Below are 23923 nucleotides of genomic sequence, written 5' to 3'. Positions count from 1 at the left end.
CCTGCCTGCAACGATGGGTCAGCAGAACTCAGCTTTCCAACAACAACTTTCCAGTAACAAGCTGGGCTTAACAAGCTGGAATTGCAGCTTCCAAACATCCTGAGAAGGACACAGATTTCACACTCAAGTGCCAGAGTCTCCAAGGACTACCATTCCAGGAACTCATCATCCTGTTCAGCAGCTAATGTGTGCCATGGGAACAGGAATCTCTGCAGAGGTGGTGTGGAGGTGTAGGGGCCCCATCACCTGCTGGTTCCCTGGTTTCTGGGACTTCCCTGGACTTTAAGGGCTAGGGACAGACTCAGAGGTTGTCACACATCTCTGGTAGGGCCTCAGTCTGCTCAGCTGATCCCCAGACCCAGCAGCCATAAAGATGCCAAAAGGGACAATCCTGGAAAAGTCACAAACCACACAGGCAGGCTGCAAAGGAAAGTAAAATTCCAAGTGCAGAGTCCCAGGAGGGACACTAGCAGCAGAGGCTGGACAAAAGAAGAGATGCTCCAGAGAACCATCTCAAACCAACAGGAACATGGTGGATTTACAGGATGGGAGCTGCTGTGCATGGAATGCTTCAGTCAAAGGTAACCAGCCAGAAGTTGTGGCCATTCACACAGCCCCAAGGATGGTGTGGAACCTTCCCCTCCTCTGCTGGGGCCAGCTCATGCATGTCACCCAGCAGTGTCCCCAGCCACTGGCCCCAGTCCCCGGGAATGAATGGTCCCTCAGCAGAAATGGCAGAGAGGCTTTGAACCCTTTCCCACCGGGAGATCTGCAGCAGAAACACAAAGCAAACAATCCCCCACCATCAAACCAGCCCAGACAGGATGATCCTACGCAGATTTTTAAATGACAGCTTCATCCTCCTGCTCCTCCAGTCTGGCTGATGTGAGTGCTACGATCCCAGATCTGCCTGCAACAGCAGCCAAGCACCAAAACCACCCCTGAGCACGGGAAGCAGAGGAGCCATGGCACAGGAGTGAGGTGCTGCTGGAGCCCCACGGCACGTGGGCCAGCCCTGCCAGGGGGAAGGAGAAATCTCCTCCTGGTGTTGCCTCTGGAGGACAGGGAAGCCCCAGCACAGGCTGATGTTTCCTCGTTTCTTTTCTCACTGGAGCTTCATTGTCGCAGCTCCAGCTGAGCAGATAAAGCCCATCATGAGACCTCAGTGCTTAGCAACCATTACTGGGAAAATACTGTTTTCCAGTAAGAGTCTTGGCAGGAACAGAGCAACTGCAGGGCAAATTCATTGCAATTCCTATGCTGGGTGCATCCCAACCACTCTGCTGCTGCCCAGGGAGAGATTGGCTCCTGCACTGGGAAATGCATCCATTCCTTAAACAAACAGCCTCTGTCACCTTGCAAAAGCATCATTTTGAGCACCCCACTACTGAACCTCTGCACAGCTGGATGCAGCTTTCAGGGACAAACTCATGCACAGGAGGATCATAGCACTCAGCATTGCTGCAATGGTGTGGACATTCAGGATGCTCCAAAAACCAGTGACCAACCTCTGCCATGACAGTGGGCATTCCTGACACCCAGTGACTCACAAAGGCACACCTAAGGAAGACTGACTGCAGTGCTTGATGTCAAGCATCAAAGACCTCCACAAAATGAAAGAAATTCCCCAGGAGTAACAATGGCGAGTTTGTTTTTTAAAGGAAATTGCAACTCCATGGCCAAACATCACAGCATCCTGCACCAGAATGCAGGAATTGAGAGAAATGACACAAAACCTGCAGGTTTATTTTAACTGTGTGAGGCTGATAGGAAGGGGAAAGGGGAAAGAAAGCGGCATGACAAGTAGATGACAAATGGAAAATCCCAACAGCTCTTCCCCTTTGACAATTCTCAGTAATAGAAAGAGGAAACCTGGTTTCAAAACCACAGAAATCCCAACCAAGTCGCATTTCTCTGGAGAAATGTGGTGTTTACAGAAAGCCTGTGGGTAGATTTGGAGAGGCAGACATGGAGATGGAGCCTGGTGGGATTTCCAGGAGACCATGAGCAGGTAGAATACCTATTTCTCAGTGAAAATCAGCATCACCTTGACATCTAAGAGGGATTTCAAATGGAATATACAGAAGCACCCACAGCCTGTCCTGTTCCACACTGGTTGTGGGAATAAATCCCATTGATTTGAACCTGCACCCTTGTTTTCAGGCATTTATTTGGAGAAGCCACTGCCATTTCCTCAAAGTCACTCCTGAGAGCAGGCACAGCCTGAGCTGCACCTCATGCCTCTGGAAAGCCTGTCTGGCATTCAGCATCCTGAATAAATTCCCATGCTCCCCAGAATAGATACGTATGCAAAATTAATTCACAATCAAGCCCTTGCAAAGCATGAGACGGCCTTTTAATAGGTGCAGAGCAGCAATTGCCAGCGTGGAGTGAAAGCCAAGCACTAAAGGAGGGGTGGGGAAAAACCAATTAGTTTCCTTGGGATTCCTCCACACATTTGCCACTTGAGGGATTTCCATCTCTAGGCTCTCCTGGGGGCTGAGAGTGCCCCCGTGGGGAGGGGACAGGGGACACATCCCCGCGGTGTCCGGGATGCAGGACACATCCCCGGTCTCCATGGAGATTGTCACCGCAGCAACGGGGCCCTGCCGTGCAGAGGATGCACGGGGGGACCGGGAGCAGCGCTGCCAGCTAGGAAAGGGAACATGGGGAACCCACACGGCTCCTTTCTGCTCCCCACACCGCCCCCCGGGGGTCTGCTCCCTCCCGGGAATGCCGGGCTGGGCTGTCATGGCAGCAGCTCACGGAGTTTCCGCAGCCTCCCTTCCTGCCGAGGACGGGAACACCCCTCAGCAGCCCCCGGCTGGGCAGAGCTGCTCCGGGAGGGGATTCCTGCCCTTCCACCAGCGCGCAGCCATTCCAGGAGCGCTGGGTGGGGAAGGACCCGTGTCCCCGGGCAGTCCCCACTCCCTCCTGCCCCTGTTCCACCCCACTGCGGGAGGGGAGGAGGAGGACAGGACCCCACAGCTCCACGGCTGCTCCCACCCCTGTGAGGTTACCACTCTGATGCTCTCCCCTAACTCACTGACTGCAACACACCCCCCTTCTTGCTTCACCCCGGAATGCTCTCCCACCACACCAAGCCCTGTCAGTGACACCCCCGTGGTGTCCCCACCCCACGGGGAGACCCGGGCGTGGCTCTGCTGCCGGGAACTCCCTGGCACGGGGCCCACACCTGTTTGGTGCCTGGATTGCTGGGCTCTCTGACTCCTGCGGGGCTGTCTGACTTCCCAGGCTGGGCACACACCTCAGGCTTTGGGCACAGCACTGCAGGACGATGCCACAAACTGCCACATGCCCATCGCTGTCCCCTGCAGCCCCAAACCTCAGGAAAAGCCTCATAATTCCCCTTAAACTCCTTTCCATAAACTCCTTAAACTCCCGCCTGGCAGGGGAGCTTGCAGCACAGAAAGATTGGGGACAAGAAGCTCCCAAGTGTCAGCACATCCTGTCCCCTCTAGGGCCAGCCATGGACACTGACCTAGCAGGGAGCAGCTGGGCACAGCTCAGCTCACAGAAAGGCTCAGCTGTGCCCAGGCCAGCCAGCAGCAGGACCAGGTGCTTCCCACTGCAAATACCTTTGCTGGAGAAGAGGAAGATGCCAGGGGGAACGGAGAGCTGAGGGTATTAGCAAGCCATGACAATCCCCAATCACAGTTTTTCCACAGGGATTTATTCCCCCTGCCAGCAGGCCAGAGCAGCAGCTGTGTGTGGCAGGAGCAGGCTGGCAGCAAGGCCAGGGCATCTCTCTGGGCACATGGCTGCAGGCAATCAGAGCTGGTGCCCAGCCCAGCACAGGCTGGCTCACCAGAGATGGGGCATCACTAATTCACCCACTTGGCTGAGTCCCCAGCACTGGGCTGTTCCCTTCAGCACATTTTCCAGGGCTTAGCTGGAGATTGAACAAACCCAAAGGAGGAGGTTCCAGTCTCCCCAGCCCCAGAGCCTGCTCTCATTGTGCTGTTTAACACAGCCCCAGCTCCTCAGGCGTGCTTTAACCCACATTACCATGGCCAAGAGGTTATCTGCAGATCCACACTGCTGCTCCCTGGCAGACAGCAAAGCCCAGGCTCCAGAGATAAGAGACACAGCTTTGGCAGCCTGCAGGTTTCCAGCCCTACACCCTGAGCCAAAGGCTCTCCCAGTCCTCCCTCTTCAGGCCTGTTTGCAGCCTCCAGGGATTAAAGAAGTCTCCACCACGTGCAGTCCCCTCTCTAACAGCCAAGGGGATGGGGAACACCTTTTTCACAGATTCCTGAAGCAGATTGGTTTTTCTGGAAGTTTCATTCAGGGCTCCTGTTCAGCTGCTCCCCACCCTCCCAGTCTGACAGTGAAAGGTTCCAGTGGCTTTCTGCACAGGGAGCACAGCCCTGGCTCAGACAGGGAGAGGCATTCCAGCCTGGAATCCCCTGCAGGAGGGCAGGGTGGGACTGAGCAGAGCCTGAGGCTGTCAGCTCTGCTGGAGACAGTCCAGAGAGCACAGAGACCCTTCCCTGACCTCCTGGGCTCCCCCAGGCCTGGCTCCTGTGCAGTGCAGAGGTGCAGCCCACCAGGGAGGGGCTGGGAGCCTGCTGCATGTTGGGGACAGCAGTTGTGAGCTCCCTTTGCATTACACACATTCATCCTGCCAACCTGCAGCCTCCTGTTTGCTGACAGCAGAGAGGAGGGCAAAGCCCCCCAGGCACTGCAGAGCAGCACCTGCTCTCAGCTCTCAGGCCAAGCCATCCTTTTGGGCTGGAGAAAGGGGAAATTCCTGGGTTCCATGCACCAGCCCAGCAGCAGACACAGGAGCTGGGGAGCATCCAGCACTTTGGGATGGTCAGGGCTGCATCAGTGTCCTGCCTGCCTGTGGGACCCCAGGCCTGCTCCAGCTGGGATCCTTGCTGGTGGGACACACTGCTGACACAAGGGGATTGAGAGCTGCCTCTGCATTTCAGAGAATCACAGACTACCCCAAACTGGGAGGGACCCACAATGATCCTCAAATCAAACTCCTGGTCCTGCCCAGGACACCCCAACAGCCCCACCCTGTGCCTCTCTGAGAGTGTTGTGCAAATGCTCCTGGAGCTCTGGGGCTGTGCCCATTCCTGGGGAGCCTGGGCAGTGCCAGCACCCTCTGGGGGAAGAACCTTTCCCTGATATCCAACCCAAATCTTCCTGACACAGCTCCAGCCACTCCCTGGGGTGCTGTCACTGATCACCAGAGAAGAGAGACCAGAGCTGCCCCTGCACTGTCCCTCATGAGGAAAGTGCAGTCCTTAATGTCTCCCCCCATCTCCTTTCCTCCAGCCAAAAATCCAAGTGACCTCAGCCACTCCTAGGGCCCCACTAGACCCTTTACCATTTTCTTTGGACACTTTCCAATAGCCTTACAACCTTTTTATCCTTATTTCCAGGAGGCCCCAGCAGCGTGGGGAGCACCAGGGAGGGGGCAGCCCGTCCCCCTGCAGCAGCACTGCAGTCCTGGCCACACACCCGTGCAGTGGCTGTGCTGTAAATGGGATGAGGCTCATTCCCAGGGGCCCACCATTGATTTCCGTTGCCTGACGACAGGAAAGCTTTATAATCCTATTAACTAAACACCCTTTCAAGCAGCACTGGGAAGAGTGCAAAGGGGACTTGTATAAGCAGTCACAGCCACCCCAGCCCCAGGAAATGCTGGGCAAATGCCCCCAGAAGCAGGGCTGTGACACCCACAGTGGCCAGGGAGGGCTCAGTGGTGGCCAGCACAGGGAAAATTTGGATCCCATCACAAAACACAGGCTCTGGCTGCAGGTCATTGAGCCAGGAGACTTTGCACAGGGACATGGTGCCCACACAGGCAAATTCACAGGAGCTGGCCCCTGAAATACAAATAGCACTGCACCTGGTCCTACTTACGGGTGTTTGACAGCAAAAGATACACAGTTTGGGCCAAAATATACAAACATTCCGTGGGAGAATGGGAATCTCCTTGCTGCTTTCTAAGGAGAAAGGATACATTTCATCGTATTTGTAAAAGGTTTCAAGAGTGCAGCCCTTCCCCAGTCAGCATCGACAGCCAGAGTAGGAGGGAAAAGCCATAAATCGAGCACACAGGGATGTGAAATCCCAATTTCCCAGCCAGTCACAGGTACCCAGAGCCATGCTGCATTTCCATGGCTCCACTGAGCTCCAGGGAATCGCTGCTGAGCAGGGACAGGGACAGGGACAGGGACAGGGACAGGGACAGGGACAGGGACTGGAGCAGCTGTGGCTCCTGCAGCCACAGGGATGGATGGACGGATGGATGGATGGATGGATGGATGGATGGATGGATGCCTGGCTGATGCCTCCTCCAGCCAAATTCCCTGCAGGGATATCCTCAGCCTGAGCAGCAGGGGCTGCTGCAGCAGGAGGGACACAAACACCTTTCCAGCAGCAGAAACGCCTTCCCCTGGCTGGGGGAGCATTTATCAACCTTCCCCTGCCTTTAGTTGTTCACACAGCATTGCAAAGAGCCGGCACTGCTGTTTTCCTGAGGGTTATGGATGCAGAGCACAGGACGGGCTCTTTGTCAGGGGACACGATGCCACAGCACCACCAGCAGTGCCACACATGCAGGGACAGCACAGGAGGCTGGGCATGGTGTCCTGAACAACCCCTTCCTCCTTTTGGGCTTATCCCAGTGGGACAAAATCACCTGAGCACTGGGGAAGGAGAGCATCCAACTGGACATGGCTCTGCCTTCCAAACCCCCCAAGGCACAGTGCTTGCACCAGCCTCGTCACTTTGGTGGCACCGAGGACAGCACAGCCACCAGAGGAGTCTTCCTGTCACCATGGAAATGCTGAACAGGAGGGTTTGAAGCCTGCTGGGACTTCCAACCTCTGCCAAGAAAAACAGGGCCCTTAAAACACCCACAAGCCCTCGTTTGTACGAGGGGAAAACTCGTGCTCCCTTTGGCCTGCTGGTCATGGGCCAGAAAATGTGGGACTTCTCCCAGGGTAAAAACCTCATGGGCTGAGATAAAAACAGCTTAATTATTGAAATATAGTAATAATAATGATGATGATGATAAGGAAAGGCAGAGCTCAACCCCATCCCTCAGCTGCCCTCTCCCAGTGTGCACCCACAGACACCCCACTGGGTGCTGGGGCAGCAGCACCTTTCTGGACCTGCACAGCAAAGACTTTTGCACACCTCGACCCCAATCACCACCATGAGAAGCCTCCTCCATCCCCTGCCAGCAGATTCCCCCGATGGCTCTGCCCCAGGGGCTGCCCAGCCTCCTTGCAGAGGGGCTGAGAGCAGCCAAGGCTCCCTGTCACTCAGGATCACGGCTCTGCTCCTGTTCCTGCCCATTCAGGACCCATGGCCAGGGTGTTCCTGCCCGCCCTGGACTTTGCCACGCCGCCCTGGCTGTGATTCACACCCCGGGGAGGTGCAGAGCTGTGTTTATGCGGGACAGTGCCCAGAGGGACAGGCAGGAAACACTCGGTGGGAAATCCGCTGCGGGACGGGGCCAAAAGAGCCGGGCAGGGCAGGGCAGGGCGGCTGCTGCGGATTTCAAAGGGACCTCCTGGCCGTGCTGAGGAGTGACCTCGACCTCCCCATTCCGTGCTGAGGGCTCACACGGAGCCTGCCGGGCTCCTTCAGCGCTTCGCAGCGTTTGCTTCCTGCCCCCAGCCCGGGCAGGGGAGTGGGAAACAGTGGGACTGCACGGGAGGGGGAAGATAAAAAGGGACAGCGGATGTCCCGAGAAAGCCATGAGCCAGACTCGGCTCGCAGGGTGTTATCAGCCCACAGGAGAGCAGGCTCACATCCTGAATCCCGGGCACAGCATCGCCCCCAGGCTGTGCCGGCACCCTGCACATCCCCTCCGGGATGCCCGCGGTGCTTCTGCAGTGATCCCTGCTGACAGCACAGCCCACAGCAACGTCTGCACCGCCCCTCACTCATCCTCTCTGCTCCTCCCTTTCTCTTCTAGACCCTACAGGGAAGTGTGGGGCCTGATCTGGGATGCCTTGACATCCCACATGTTCTGACATCCCAGAGCTCTGCCACCACATCTAAACCTTCTGATTGTCTCCAGATGCCACACAGGGCAGGACAGACCCAGGAAGGGCTTTTCCACCCTCTCTGACCCATCAGGGAAACACTGCACCCCTTCTTTCTCCCCAGCCCCTTCACCCTGCTCCCCCTTCTCCCATCTTCGGAGCCTCTCTCCAGGCAGGGTGGTGAAGGAGGCTGAATTACAGCTACACCTATTCCAGGCAGCATGTGAGGCTCGGCAGCTCCAGGCACAGGAGACACGAGTCCTCAGGGCCACAGCAAACCCGGGAGCACCGAGGGGGCTGTAAATCCTCGCAGAGGATGAACTCTGGCTGCACTGCAGGGCCTCGAGGGAACGGAAACTCTGCGATCCCCCAGCACGCCAGCACCGAGCCGCCTCTGACGCCAGCTGATGTCTACAGACATTGCCTCTGACCCGCGGCCAAGGCGGGGGAACAGCCAGCACCCGAGTATCCGAATATCCGCGGAGACACCGCGCACACCCGCGGGGCCCTGGGAGCCAAGAGGTCCCCAGGAAATCCAACCACTTAAAAACACAAATCCCCAAGGAAAACAGATGCAGCTCACGCGGGCTGGACTCGGGCGATCCCATCAGCAAAACCTGTCAACATCTGGAGCATCCCGCGGCAGCTGGGAGGGATGGATTTTGTTTGGGAGCACCCGAGCAGCTGCTCGCAGCTGTCACAGGCACCCCCGAGCGCCAGGGCTGTGACAGCCCCGCCACAGCACGGGGAAAACGCTCCCGGTGCGGCACGGGGACCGCGGCACGGGCACCTCCCGGGGACGGAGAGGTCGCGCTGCCACCGCTCCCGGCTGCTCACGGAGCGCTGGGGGACAGCTGGGGGGCGGCCAGGCTGGGGACAGTGCGGACGAGCACAAAAGGGAGCGGGGGATCAGGGATTTCTTTTTATAGGAAGGACGCGATGATTGACGCGCCCTTGCTGAGGTCTCACCCGGCGGCTTCGGGGTTGGAGCTGGGATCTCCGAGGATGGAGCTGGCTCATGTCACTCAACACAAGCACGGCTCCTCCTGGGCGAGCAGTGCCCCAACACCGAGCTCTGTTTGTCACACAGAGCCCAGTTTGGCGTGCTGGGCTTTCCCATCGAGCCGGCCGCTGGCCCTGTGCCCGCTCCCATCCCCGCTGACCCTTCCCAGCGCTGGGGAAGCGAGCCCGCGGCAATAACTCATCGGGAAAACAACAGTGCCATCTGCTGCACAGCCCCGCCGGGCTCGGGGCAGCCCTGGCCGGCCCAGCAGGGTCACACAGCCTGGCAGAACCACCGGGCACCACACACACCCACACAGCAGCGAGCAGTGGGAAGGCAGCCCCACAGCTGTCCAGCCACAGCTGGATGGCCTCTGGTTTGCACAGAGAGCACAGGACAGCAGGATGAGAGGCAGAGCAGAACAGAGAGCCCTGTCCTGGAATCTATCTAGTGACTGCAGAGTGTGAAGGACATGGAGGAGGAACAGGCTCACTTGGCAAAAGCAGGCAAAACCTCTCCTTCTCTATCAACACCCTGGAGCTGAGACCCATCTTCCATCCCCTCCACAGGCAAGGGGAGGGGGGAAGAGGGAAGCAGCCACTCAAGACTTGGTGAGCTCCTTCACACCATCCTGAGCATCTCCTTCAGAGAGAAATCCCAGATCCTGGCACTAGACACTGTGCAGTCCCCCCACCTGTGCTGTATCACTCCGATATCCAAGGGAAACTCCAGCTGGTGGGGACACCAGGGAGAGCAGGGTCAGCCTGAGGGAGCTGACAGCGGCTCCTCTGCCCCCCCAGGCTCAGCACCCGTGTGCAGTTGCCACTTAACCAGCCCTGCCCCACAAGTGGTGGCAGCTTGGTGGCAGGTGAAGCAGTTTCCCTGCACACACTGCCTGGAAAGCGTGCTGGCATCCTCGTCAGAGGGGTTGCTATAGCAATGGGAAAGGTATCAGAAGCAAAATCCATCTTGATGGATAGTGCAGATTGCTTTGGAGATCACCACCTGAGATCAGATTGCCCTGATCAGGTCCAGCAGTCAGGCACCATTTAGGAAATGACAGGGTGAAAACACTACAAGGAGGTGAAAAACACAACCCCAAAGATGCCCAGAATAACCAAAGTCCTGAAAAGTCCCTCATTTCTTCACTTAAAGAGCAAACTGGCTCAGAGATAACACACTGCACTGAGCTAGGGGATGTCAGATCCATCATTACAACATCCCAGAGATTTATTCTGGAGCCTGCAGCAGTGGCTGCATCCTCTGCTCATGCCTGATGAGCCCAGGCACACACTCAGGCGTGAGTGGGAGCTCCAGATGGAGTGGCTGAGCCATGCCGAGGAGGGACTTTGCATCTCTCCACCTGCTGCCTCCCAGCCCTGCTGCCAGCTGGACCCTCACTCGCTGTCACTTGTTGCCAACTCGCCCCCCTGCCCCTGCAGAGCAACACCAAGAGTTAACTCCGAGCTGCTGGAGCCACTTCAGAGGCTGGGAGCAGATGAAAGGAAAGACAAAACCAAAAGCAGCTCCAGCCGTGCTCGCCTGCACTCACTCCCTGCGTCCTGCCCCCAGCCAGCCCAAGACTCATCCACCATCTGCTCCCTTCTCCTGCCCAAACGGCCAGAAAGGGAGAGAGGGGATGAGTCTGCAGCTCTGGGAGCTTGGCTCAGGATGGAAGCCACCTTCTGACCCAGCTCAAGAGCTGGTTTCCATTTTAAAGGCTGAAATTCACCCTTGCACGTGAACCTTTGCTTTCACATGTCAAGACACCTGGAACAACACACCTGCAGCACTTAAGGATGAAAAAAACCTCCTTGTTTGCTCAGCTTATTTACTTTGCAACACTCAGTTTTACCAGTTGTTTGTGTGGGTCTTTCCCTTAGCAACCACGGAGAAGAAGATTTACAAGGCGTGAAAAATGTAGCTGTTCAGCCCTCAGAACTTGCAGGGTGCGGCTGCGGGTGCAGCTGGAAATTCCTCTTAACTGGTAGCCACAAACAATGGGACCTCAATGAATTGCACCCCTTAAAAGGGAGAGTGGCTCATCCTCTTCAGCAGGTGGAGCCAGGACTTTAAACCTCTGCTCTCCACCCACGCAAGATCCTGGGCTTGGAACAAATATCTCTACATGCCTCAGTTTACCCATATAAAATATACCTATAAATAAATATATAAAATGGGGTAAGCATAAAAAAGTGACAGGAAGACTAAAGCTGAGACCTTAATGTAAAACATTCCATAGGATGCATTCCCCAAGCTGGGAGGCTGAGCTCTGGACATCTTTTTCTAGACAATCTTACACCTTTAATTTTCTGGATCTCCCAGCCAGATCAACCTTCCTACTCCATAATGACAGAAAACTCTTGTTCTTGACCCTAGGCAGGGTCAGGACCCAAACTCCAGTATTTTGGTTTCCAATCCCCGTTCCCAAAGGGACATGCCACCATCCAACACACTGGTGTGGCACTAGGGCCTGCCTCACACATGTGACCCCAAGACAGCTAATTCAGCTTTTTTTTATTGGGCTGGACCAAGGTGAACGAGGCCCAAACCAAGCAGACCCACGGGGTGCAGGAGGCAGCTCTGGAACGAACATTTTCCAGTCCAAAAATGGATCCCAGCCCACTTCTCCAGCACAGCATCAGCCCTTCCCTTTATTCATTCCTGGTCTCCAAGGAGCCATTGCTGCCCACTTACCTTCCCAGCCCCCCCGACAAGGGCAGCAGCACAGCCCCCCTTCCCAGGGATGGGATCAGGAGGGGAATATCAGAAGAGGAAGGGGAAGTAAAAAGTCAGAGGAACATCAGAGTCATGTTCTGGTGTCACCCCCAAATTTCACACCTTTGCACCATCCTCCCTCACCCCAAAAGCACCGGTGGGTTTGGGAGTGCTGAGCTTTAGCCCACCTCGGCTCGGTTCAGCTTCTTTGGCTTTTTAAACACACGAGACAGAGACAGGGGTCCTGCCGATGCCGCTTGGCCTGAGCGGTGCCAGGGGAGCTGGCCCTGGCTCGGCACAGCCCGCAGCAGCGCCAGCCCGCACAGCATCGCAGCGCAGCGGCTGCTGCAGCATCGCAGCGCCCGCAGACCCCGTCCCAAACTGCGCCCCTGTCCTTCCCACCCGTCAGCTCCTCTTCTCACAGCCGCACTGGCCATTACACAAACAGAAAGCAAAAACACTGAGGAAAAAACACTGAAAAACAGACTTTACCCCACTCCCTCGGCAAAGCTGCTGCTTTTCCTCCTCTAAAGACCCCGCTGCAGACCAGGGGCCCGGGCTGCTGGCACGTACAGTGACCCCGGCCCCAACAGGCAGCAAGGGACAGACACCTGCAGTTACAGAGCTCCAGACCCCCAGGGAGCCCCGGCAGAGCCCCCCGAATCCCCGCACCGCGCACCCATCGCTCACGGCCGCGGACACGCGTGGGCCGCCCCGAGCCGCGTCCAGCGAGGGTTCAGGAGGGGACCGAGCTCGGCAGCAGCGCCCCGGGCCGGGGCAAAGCGGGGGGACAAACCCCGCGCGCTCACCTGGCTGTCGATCATCATCGTGCCCCGCTCATAGCCCCAGCGCCGCGCCGACCGCCGCTGGCCCCGCCGCGGGTGCCGGGGCCGCGCTCACGCTCTCACGGCCCCGCCGCGCTGCCCGGGGGCCGGGGGCGATGCTCCGCGCCGGCCATGGGCCCCGCCGAGCCGCCCCCGCCGAGCCGCCAGCGCGGAGCGCCCAGCGCGGCCCCAGAGCCGAGCGCGGGGCGGGACCGGGGCGGGCAGCGCTGCCGGGGGGAGGCGGCGGCTCCCGGCTCCGCCCGGCCCGGCCCGGAGGGTGGGTGCGCGTCTGCGGCGGGGGCAGCTGTGGTAACTGTGTGCCGCACGCACGGGCAGCGCTCGGGGGTGTCCGGAGCATCCCTTCGCTTTTTGGGTGTTTTCCCCCCGGGAGCGGGAGCTGTGCGTGACGGGGACCCGCGCGGACCCCGCGGGGTGGGTGCGGAGCGGGGTCAGCGCGGGTACAAACAGGGGAAGAGCTTGGGACTAAAGAGACCCCCCGGGCTGTCCCCCTGCAGGAGGAAGGACCAGGGCAGGGAGCCAGGGCACCACCCGGACCCCCGGCCGCTCGTCTCGGCTCAGCCCCCGTCGAAACGGAGCTCGGGGTCCCCCGGGCAGCGCTGCTGGAGCTGCGGGCGCACGGTGTGTGCGGAGCGGGGTTGCCCTGGAAACAGAGCGGCTGCGGTCCCCATCGTTTGTCACCGTGAGGCCGATGACATGAGCCATTACAGCGATGGCAGCAGAAGAAGGAGCCGGGGGAAGGGTGCGTCAATCCATGGCCGAGCGCTCCCAGCCGCTGCAGGGCTGGTGCTGGGCACCAACACCCCGCGGCCGCCCCAGCAGCCGCCCCCGCTTCTCCAGGGTCACAGCGGGGATGAGCGACAAGGCACAGCCCATCGCACCTGACTGTCCCGCTCCTCGGTGGCCCCGGGCCAGCTGAACCAGCAGCTCCGGGTGGGGAGCGCAGCCAGGAAAGGAAAAGGTGCTGCCAGGGCTCTGGCTCTGGCACTAGATGCTGCTACAGAGCAAACATCATTCTAATTATAGTAACGGTGTCAGTGCTCAACAGTGAGAAAAACACGTACTTCAAAAGGTCTGGAACTATGTAATTTGCTGCTGGCAAAACTCACTAAAAACCACACCAGAATGAAGCACTTTTTAAATGTAATTTGTACTAGTCTGGCTCGCTTTAAATTGGCTAAAGGGGGATGAGGTGGGCATACAAACAGTAGAGATTTGTGGTTAAAACTGTCTTTCTACTCCTAAGGCTTTACACTAGTTTTACACAAAACAGCGACATTTGGTGGATCAATGTTTAATCTAAATATAGCACAGGAAAAGTCACGTCAGTACAGCAACACTCGTGGAGAAAGGAGGGAGTCTGGTGGGCAGGCAGACATTCAAATGTCACTCCTCAGATGTGTTTTGCTAGTGATGCTTCCCTAAATCATTAGATTGTGTGGAGCACAACTCCAGGGTTGGGGATCTACCGTGAGTAAATTCAACCCAACCCACTCTTGAAACTCCTTCTCCAGTTCCTGCTGTTCCCAGAACGGACTCTCACTGTCACTGTCACTGTCACTGTCACTGTCACTGTCACTCCACCTGGAGAGCAGCTGTTGCTGTGTGTGTGTCACTCCTGGGGTCCCATGGGGACTTGCTGGCAACGGGAGGTGAAGCAGAGCAGGTGGGATTGAAGTGAGAAAATAATAACCTTGGTGCTTAGAGCTGCCCTTTGAGATTAGAGAAATCCCCACTGAGTGACCCAGACTGGGCCTGTGCAAACACAGAACAAGAGGCAGAGACAGTCCCTCCCTCAAAAAGCTGAACAGGTGAGACAAAGGGCAGGGGAGTGAACCCAGCAGCTCTGGCAGGAAGCTCTCAGCCTTCCAGCTCCTTTTCACCACCATTCTGCTTCTGCTGCATGAAGCCAGCCAGATGCACGTGGCTTTTCCACAAGCTGTTTTAGTGCAGGGAATGTGTAACTCATGTTCTTACCCCTCCTCATCCCCCTCTGCTCAAAGATCATCTCATTTCCTTGCCCCACAGCCACAGATCTCACCCACAGAAAGTTTGACTAAGCCACTCCTTTTGTAAGTGCTGCTGAGTGGTACAAAATGACATTTCTGGTCAAAACTGGGAACATCACCTATGGGAGGGTTGTGGGAAATCCAAACAGGAGTGGAAAAGAATCCTAATTTGGCTAAGGGGCAATGAGTCCTGTCCTATCAGTGGGGAGAATGAGAGGATCACAGTCTGGCCCACTTTAAATCATATTCAGTGCTGGAAGATTCTGTTTCACACCACACAGAGAAATTTGCCCTCTGGGGGTGGCTGCACTGGGCAAGACAGCAGCAGGGAGAAGGAAAGAACCAGCCTGTCAGATGGATGCTTAAATTAGAGGGACAATGAATGATGAGTCTGTTCCAGCTGAGCAGAAAGGGATGGAAGGAAAAAGGGGCCCTTGGGAAGGCAACAAGCTGCTGGTGTGAGGCTGGGTTAAGGCTCGAGTGGGAAATACCTTGAGAGCACAATCACATCCCCAGGCTGTGGGGTTTATTTACCTGTGGTGATTCAGTTTTCATGCACTTCCCTGAATTCCTAAGTCCAAATTGCTTTGGCACAAGAACATGTAAGACAACATTGTCCCCCCTGGTGAGTGGAGGAAGGCAAGAGTGACACTGCTCTGCTTCCTACCGTGTGCCTCAGTTTCCCCACTGTGCACTGGGTGTGGGTGGGGAATGCACAGCAGAAAGCAGGTCCTGGTGAAGCTCCCACAGTGCACACAAGCCTCAGGCTGCACAACCCACATTGGGAGAAGGAAATCTCACTGCTGCTGCTGGGGGAAGGGGATTAATCAGCAGGAGATGACAACAGAGTCCAGCCACTCATTAATTAGAGGAGGGCACGAGCTGATTCAGGGAGCATCTCCCACACAGCTCTGTGGGGATTTTATCTGCAGACATTCTCCTGCTCCCCGGAGGCACAGGGAGTTTGTAGGTACTGCTTCAAACCACAGCCCCGTGGAGCAGAACTGTGTCACACAACACAAGCCATTCCCCTGGGGAGAAGCTGCAGGCCTGCCAGGAAAATAAACATGTTTGGCACAGCACAAACCAGGCCATTATGGTGTCAATCAGAGGGCTGAGGATTTGGCCAAAAGGCAGCTCAGATGCAGAGCTCAGACCAAGCCCTTCACAATTTTTTCCAAACAGGTACCCCAGAAATACAGACCACCCTCTGCCACCCATCATCTGTGCTGCAGAACTTCCTTTCACTGAGGATTTATGAGAATCTGCACAGGAATTCAATAATTAATGTGGCAGAATTAAGCCCTACGGCTGCAAAGCCAGAGCAATTTCCAGCAGAATTAAGGCATAAGGGGAATTGGCCATTGGCCCAGCTGATCTATGGATTTCTGGCTGCTATGGAACTTCATATTTTTTCTTGGAATCTGAATACTTTTCTATGAGGTCTAACCCAGCCCAGCCACATACTGACACCAGGAGATAAAATTATCTGGCTTGTCCTGTGCAGAGCAGACTGGACAGCTCCTTCTGGCTGGTAAAGAATCCATATGTATGTATGTATAATTAGCATAATGAGAACCCAGTTTCAGCATGGCCTTGAGGCACTAACTCTTTAACAAATAAGAAACAGGCAGTATTAATCCTGGGCTGGTGGGAAATGTATCTTCCTGGAAATATTTGGATAAATATTTTTCCTCACTATTTTGGCTTAGATGAGGTGCCTAGTTACCCAACATCCATGGCAGGGGTTTCAGTTGTGGTTTAGTTATGTAAAGGGGCATCTTCCTCCTGCACCACATCACTAAGAACAGTCTGGAGAAAATGTAATAAAGACCTTTTGCTGGATTAAGCACAAATCAGCCAAACCAGCTGCCACTGGGGCTTTGGGGCTGGAGGTATTTCAGGTACCTTATCTATATTATGGGTGCGTGAAAGCTTTTCTAATTAGTCTTCTGGAAGATGAAATGCCTGCAATGACAGTGGCAAGTGCCATTTCCAGCCTGCTCACAGGACTGAAATGGCTCGTTAAGTCATCTGCAATCAGTGGTGGGGCCCTAAAGCTTTGAATACTTGATTCCCTGCCATACAGCAATTTTCTCATGTGAGGAGAAGCAGGAACAGTCAGCCACCTCTTCCCTATTTTCCTTCTCTCTGCCAAATGAGCTTTTTTTCCTATTTTCTTTCTTTTTCCTTTTTTTTTCTCCTTTCCCTAAACAGTTCCCTTAGAAACAGCCCGTTCACCCTGCTCCTCCTCTCCCTGCTGAGCACTGCAGCTCTCTGAGTGAACAGGGACTGACGTGCCCAGCCCTTGGCCAGCACAGGGGGATGATGTTTGTGGCAGCCCTGCTGTGACAAAGGAGGTGGCACAGGCACCCCTGAGCTGTGACCTCCACAGCCCTGGCTGCTCACCCGAGGGAGCTGTCAGCCTCTAAACGCCTGCTCCAGCTCCTCAGCACATCCAAGGAGAGAAAATGTTAACCCCAGCTCTGTGCTGAACTCCCAGCTTCACCAGAGCATTTCATTCCAGAGTGAAATCATCCTGTTTGCTGGAAAGGCGTCAGCTCGTGCTGTCAGCTCCAGCAGCTTCTCGCCAATTTATTTCACAGAGCTCAGAAAAATTGGAAAGGGCTGAAGCAATGGGGAGGAACATGAACATCTCAAAAGCAGATTTTCTGTGTTGGAAAAGATTACATGATCCACAGAGACATGTGACCCAGGGAAAAGGTTCAGAGCACATCTGTGATTGAAATAAACCCGAAGAAGTTCAGTCTGCTCTGAGCTTTGCCAGTTCTGTCTAAACTTGGGTCTACAAAGCACAGACTGGAATTTGGGAGATAACTGCTAGCTGAGTTCACACTGTTTGTCCTGTCAGGCCAGGGCTCTTACTGGCAATGCCTGGCACCAGCTCTCTGCTGAGGAGGTCCAAGAAATCCTGCTGCACACCAGACAGGGATAACGTGCTCCAAGTGCAAGTTTCCTCCTGATTCTGACAAAAGGTGTTAGTTTAAATCACAATGCAGGAAAATTTATTGCCCTGCAACATTCTGTTTTTTTTCTAAAGTAAAAAGGTCTTTACCAAAACCCAAGGTCTTCTCCACATGAACCTCAAAAGCCATTTTGATCTTGTTAAGTTTCCACCAGGCCTTGGGAAAACACTCAGGCAAAGGCAACTACAGCCATGCATTGGATAACTGGTTTTTAGGATGCTCTTTTGTGTGCAGGATGTATTTACAAAGAGTGGGAATCCAGAATCCTTTTTGATGTCACCTGCACTTTGACTGCTGCTTCTGAAATACATTTAGACTCTGTTCTCCACATTCCCTGCCCAGTTCCTTCCCAAAATTCATGGTGGGGCACATTCTGCAGGAACTAATTTTGGTGGGCTTGCTTGCATGGAGGATCTCTCTGCAGGGATCAGATGATCAATTTCGGATCTCTTTGTAGTTCTTATCCACTGTGGAAAAACGTACGAGGCGGATTTCGGGGGGCTTTGGCTTCCTGTCATCCCAAATTTACTCTGGAAAAAGCAGCTTGGAGGGTTTGTGGGTCAGGAAGGGCCTGTTGAGTGACTCTCCTCCTGCCAGGCTGCCATGATCCCACTGGCCTTGCCAGCCAGGATGGTCATGTGGCAGGTCTTGGTGAACTCCTAGACTTTGTTGACCAAGCCTCCAAACACGGCTCCTCCATAGCAGAAATCCCCCTCTCCCTCGGGGATGAAGGCTGCAGAGGAGCTCCTCCCTCACAGGGGACCTGCTCTGGTGGCACTGTGAAGCAGCCAGGGTGGATGGCTGCCACCATGTCCCCCAGGGTGGTGGAACACCATGTCAATGTCCAGGCAGCAGAGGCAGTGCAGTCCCTGGGCTCAGCTGGGCCAGGTGGGGCTGGTGCCTCCACCCTGCACATGGAGATCTCCTGCCAGCTGGAGAGTCTGGGCATGGGGACAGTGAGCAGCCTGCACCCTGGCTGCAGCTGGGCTGGGGGACACTCCAGGGCTGTCTGTGAAGATGTAATAGCTCACCTGGCAGCCCTGAGGAAGTGCTGCTCTGCCAACTCCAGGTAGCGACGCACAAACCTCGAGTACCTGCACAGACACAGCTCGTGGGGGCACAGGGGGGACAAGGAGGGACTTGCTGTAAGGGCAAGGAGGGATGGAGCAAAATGGGAATGGCCTTCAGCTGAAGGAGGGCAGGGTTAGATCAGATATTAGGAAAGAATTCTTCCCTGTGAAGGTGGGCAGGCTCTGGCACAGGGTACCAGAGAAGCTGCCCCATCCCTGGAAGTGTCCAAGGCCAGGCTGATGCAACCTGCTCTAGTGGAAGGTGTCCCTGACCATGGCAGGGGGTGGAAGGAGATGAATTTTAAGATCACTTCCAACCCAAACCATTCTGGGATTCCAAGTGGTGGATTATGAAGGGCACATTAGTGAATGCTAGAGAAGGAGTGAGGAGAGTTCACTGATCATCACTGCAAGAATCCACACACTGCACATGCAACAGGTGGAGTGCAGGATGAGGAATGAATGGATTATCCCCATTTTGACCAGCTCTAATTCCCAAACCACTTGCTAATTCTTAAAAAACACTCAAAAAAACCTCAAGTGTTGTTATCCCATGGGCTTGTGTGATTACAGACACACCACATGGCCACAAACCTCCCTATAAATTGGGACAAATTTCAGGAAAAGGAAAGCCAAAATCCTCTTTCCACAGAGGAAGGGCATCACCCCAAGAACTGTGCCCACTGGGTGCTTCCCTTGCTTGCCAACAGCAAAGGCTGTCACCCCTGTGGTGAGGCTCAGGGGTCTGTAGGCACTGCCAGGATCTTGGGGTCGAAGGCCCCTTCCCAGACAAAGGGGGCCAGCCATGGTGTCACTGTCAGCACATCCTGGTGCCTGAAGGGGCAAAAACCTGAAATGTTAATGAAATGGAACTGTTCCTGCTGGTTTCCAGGCCAGTAAATGGGGAAGAAGCACCAAAAAGGCAGCTGGAAGAGTGTGTGAGTCAGCATTAATTCGCCATGCAGGGGATTAGCCTCAGATATTTTCTCCCTGCACTCTTACTTGAGGTTATAGAGCATGGATATTTTCATTCCTGAGCTGAAATTAAGCACTTCAACACATCAGCAAAAACCTGAGGATCTGCTAAAATCTCATTTAAGGACTTTTCTGCAGAGGAGAGTTTAATGACCACTGAACCCTCAGAATGGGAAGCTTTGCTATCAGCCTGATGCAGATTATTAAATGCAGATTAAAACACAAGTAATAATAATATGAAAATTACTATAAAAATATACCCTATTGCTGTGTTATTAAAACACAGCTTGCAGCATGACAGCTTATTTTTCCAGTATTTATATATAGCTCCAACACATTCAGATATAATTTAAAATTCTGTATGTGAGCCAGCATTCAAATGTGTAACAAAGTTAGAAAAAAATCCTTAATCTCCTGTGAGGGAAGTGGAAATACTGAATATAAATGCAGCAGAGTCTGATTGTGCCCTATTACAGCTCTGCAATGCTGCTTCAATTTGCTGCTTTGTTTTCAGAGTTTCATTCTTACCTTTTTGATTTTAAAAGGAGATGTCATTTCTGGTGGAATTCACCCCAGCTCCAGACCAGGAGCTGGAGCCCTCTGCTAATGAAATTTGTCACACACAGCACGTGGCCACACTTGGGGGCTGCCAGGCTCCCACCTGACACAGTTCCAAGGTAAAACAGCACCAGAACCAAACTGGGGGAGCTCTGGGGAGCAGCCTGGTGCTCCAATCAGATCCCCCAACCCAGATCTAATCTTTCAGTCTGAGAGGATACAAGAATAAAACAGTTTGACTCCTTCCTACAGCAATGCATGTGATTGAAAAATCAAATTATACAGGAAGAAGAATTTGGGCTGGGGGAAAAGTACTAAATTATCTATTTCTGGGTTGATTATCCTTTTTTTTTTTTTTTTTTTTGGAGAGGGGAGGAAACATGCATGTTCACTTCTCTAAGCTTTTAAAATTTCATTTTAAAGGCTCTCCCAATGAGTCATGGTCATGGTTATGGTCTCAGTGCCAGTGAACTCCCTCCAGAAGACACAGAGCATGGAAAGCTTCAAGGTGCTCCCCTCATTTAGCCCAGTATATACCAGCTGATTTAGCACAGAAATTTATTCCAGTATGGAAGAAATATTCAGAGTGAGCACATCCTGAATATGTAGGGAAAATTATATATTTATATATATATATATATGTGTGTGTGTGTGTGTGTGTGTGTGCATGTTTTTATGTGTACCAACAGGGTGTGTTTGTTAGCATGCAAAAAAAATGTGGTTGTTGAAGGTGAACTGCTCCAGATAAAAGTCAGGAGCAGGGCCAAGGGAGGCTGTAACACCCTGACATGCACAGAGAGTTTGTCCAAGCCACTTCTTAGTGCTGCTGTCCCAAATCTTCCCTCAGTCTCCCTGCTTTGGCTGTGTCTCAGAGATTTGTCTGTTTGCTGAAACCACTGCTGAAGGTCACACAGAGCACCTGCTTCATTTTGCCCTGAAATGGGTTCAGAGCTCTCCCACAGCTGGTTCTAGCTCCAGAAGGTATTTCCCACTTACAGGTTTCCAGACCTCCCATCTCAAAAAAAGTTCCTGACCACAAAAACTCTTGTTCCATGTGTGTTAATGTAATAATTGGGAATTAACAGTAAGTGTGTTAATAAGTGTACAGTGACAAACCCAACCCTAGAGCAGCACAGGCAGCTGCTGACACACCCTGTGGTTGGATTCTCATGGAACAAAGTCCTGCTCAGTGCCCCAGGACTCTGGAACTATGAGTGCTGCAAAATGCCCAAACCAAACTCAGCAGAAACAAAGTTCAAACAAAGAAACTTACTTTGGCACCAGCACTCTTGGCTGCTGATAAAATAATCTGTAAAAAGGAAGAAAATATCCATTGAATAATACATGAATATGCCTGGAAGAGAGGAACAGCAGTTTAAAGGTCAGGAGATAAAAAGCCAGTACTTACTGGGGGAAAAGATGGATTAGCTTCTCTTCTGTATATTGGAGTTTCATGGAGCTGCATGATGGGGTGGGAAAAGAAAGAGATTGTTAAACTTTTCTTAAGATATCAACCAAGTTTGGCTTCAGGACCTGCTGCTGCACTGACAGCTGTCCAAAGCCAGCTCCAGCTGCTGTGGACACTGCTCTGCCTGGCCCAGGGTTAGGCACCACCTGCACACACACCCAGGGCTGTCAGGCAAGGGACAGCTTTGGGACAGAACACACAACACAATGAGGACAACAGATCCCAGTCTGGGGGGGAATCAGGGTTTAGGGGTCAAAATCCATGTAGGACTGTCAGCAATGGTCATGTGTGTGCTCCATGCCCTGCAAAACTGTTCCTGGTCACCTGGAGGGCTGAACTGCCTGAAATAATCACATTTCCAACAGCACTCAGAAAAATAAACACCTGACCAGACACAATGGTTTGGAATGGGCTGGAATAATCAGAAATGCCTCCATGAAACTTTTTTTTTTTTTTTTTTTTTTAATTGGCATGGTTTGGTTTTGTTTTGACAAGAACAGTAGGTCATGGGAAAAGCCATGGCTTGTCATGTCTCAGCTCTGGTGCAATGTGGCAGTGAGGAGGCCACTGGGGCCATGTCCCTGGCCCCTGCACAGTGTAAATTCTCTCCTGTGCAGCTCTGGGAGAGCTCCTGGCACCCAGGCTGGGTCAGGTCCATCAGTTTGCAGCGTGCAGAGAAGCTCAGAAGCAGCTCCCCTTCATTTGTTCAGGTCCAGAGCTCAGGTGCTGCCAGGCACAAACACATTCATGGAGTGGGGGGAGAGCACAGACCACAGAGGGAAGAAAGGAGCCTGGTGAGAACAGGGGGGTCATTCCTGACTGTGCCAGAGCTCCTCCTGTGCCTGCTCATGCCACCTCTCTGCTTTGGGTGACCCTGTCTATGAGTGGACACTTCAAGCACAGCTGTGCATGTGCAGGTGTGTGATCACACCCTGATAAGGAACCTGAATTCACCTTTAGTCCTGGGCTCTGTGACCCACAAGGAACAAAGCAACAAACCTGTGCAGAGCCAGAGCTGTCCTGCAGGGCAGGCAGGCCCCAACAGCATTGCTAGCTTTTTGTTTTAAGAGTGACTAATTACAGCTTCATGCATATAGAACAAGAGACTTGTAAATCACTGTTTGTGTTGTCAGTGAACAGCAGTAACAAGGACCTGTGTTACTCATTAGACACAAAACAAAATACTCACAAGATTTCTGGGCAGGGAAGGTAGTAGGGCAGGTAGTGCACTCCCAGCTCTAGCCCTGTGAGAACAAAGAACTATTTTAAGATAGGAAATGGTGAAGGAAACCTTCCTAGAATTTTCCAAGATCACCTAAAGACCTGGCAAAGATTTTGAGAGGTAACTCTGGCTAACTCCATGTCTACTTTATTAATTAGTGTAGGATCTGCTGTGTTCACATTTTAACACAATGTCCTGCTGCTGAGGAAAATGCAGCTACCCACAAAGTGAAAGTACAACATCATAAATATGTGATAATTCATAATCATTTAATAATTACTATTTTAATACTTAACAGAAATGCCTTATCTCAAATTCCCTTCCAACAATGTTCAAGGTACACAGAGTCTATAAGCCATACTCAGTCGTCAGAATACTCAGCCACAAAATTCTCAGTGTTTGAAATTACTGATATTTACAAATGACTGATAGTTACAAATGACTGATAGTTACAAATGACTGATAGTTACAAAGCTGTCCCTGGTGATGCTGGAGTGAGTTTGGACTGTTTGAAGAGACAAATAATCACCTCTGTTAAGGCCTGAGCTGAAATGTAACTGGAATATTCTATACTCAAGCATTTGTTTGTGAGTCACTGCAGTGTTAGCAGCCTGATTTGGACTCAATTACTCTTTTTTAATCCTTCCCTTAGGGCCTTCTCCCTCTACCAGTGCTCTTTTATCTATTACACAAATAATGTGTAACATTGTGATATTAAGCTGTTATTTCCTACAGCTCGAACAGGGGCTTTCCATAAAATGCACAGCTTTCATTTTAGTGTTCTGTGAGTTTTATCACAGAATGTACACAGGATGTTTTAGAAATGACCGAGCTGGCCACCAAATTCTTACCAGATAGCCACAGCAATGACACCCAGGCAGACAAGAGACCCCACCAGCACTTTTCTGGGAATCATCTCTTCTAGAGGAGAAGGGCAACTTCAGAATTCCAGCAGCTTTCACTCTGCAAAGAGCAAACATAAGAGGAAGAGGACTGAAAGTACATCACTGAGAGAAATGGATCATTTCCTCT

The 23923-nt window shown here is 53.2% G+C and overlaps 1 protein-coding gene and 1 pseudogene across 1 annotated transcript in view; both read right to left on the bottom strand.

Moving 5' to 3' along the window:
* RALGDS (ral guanine nucleotide dissociation stimulator) overlaps window positions 1-12778 on the bottom strand; it is a 55094-nt gene extending 42316 nt beyond the window's left edge. The window contains exon 1 of the mRNA XM_056505492.1: window positions 12570-12778. Coding sequence (XP_056361467.1) covers window positions 12570-12587 — 18 coding nt within the window. The 5' untranslated portion in view covers window positions 12588-12778. The remainder of the gene's footprint in view (window positions 1-12569) is intronic.
* A 4451-nt stretch (window positions 12779-17229) lies between these two features.
* On the bottom strand, window positions 17230-23923 carry LOC130260267 (globoside alpha-1,3-N-acetylgalactosaminyltransferase 1-like; annotated as a pseudogene).

This window comes from Oenanthe melanoleuca, chromosome 17, assembly GCF_029582105.1.
Source record: "Oenanthe melanoleuca isolate GR-GAL-2019-014 chromosome 17, OMel1.0, whole genome shotgun sequence".
NCBI classification, from domain to species: domain Eukaryota; kingdom Metazoa; phylum Chordata; class Aves; order Passeriformes; family Muscicapidae; genus Oenanthe; species Oenanthe melanoleuca.
The sequence above is the reverse complement of the archived record's forward strand: the minus strand, read 5'-3'. Positions and strand labels throughout refer to the sequence as shown.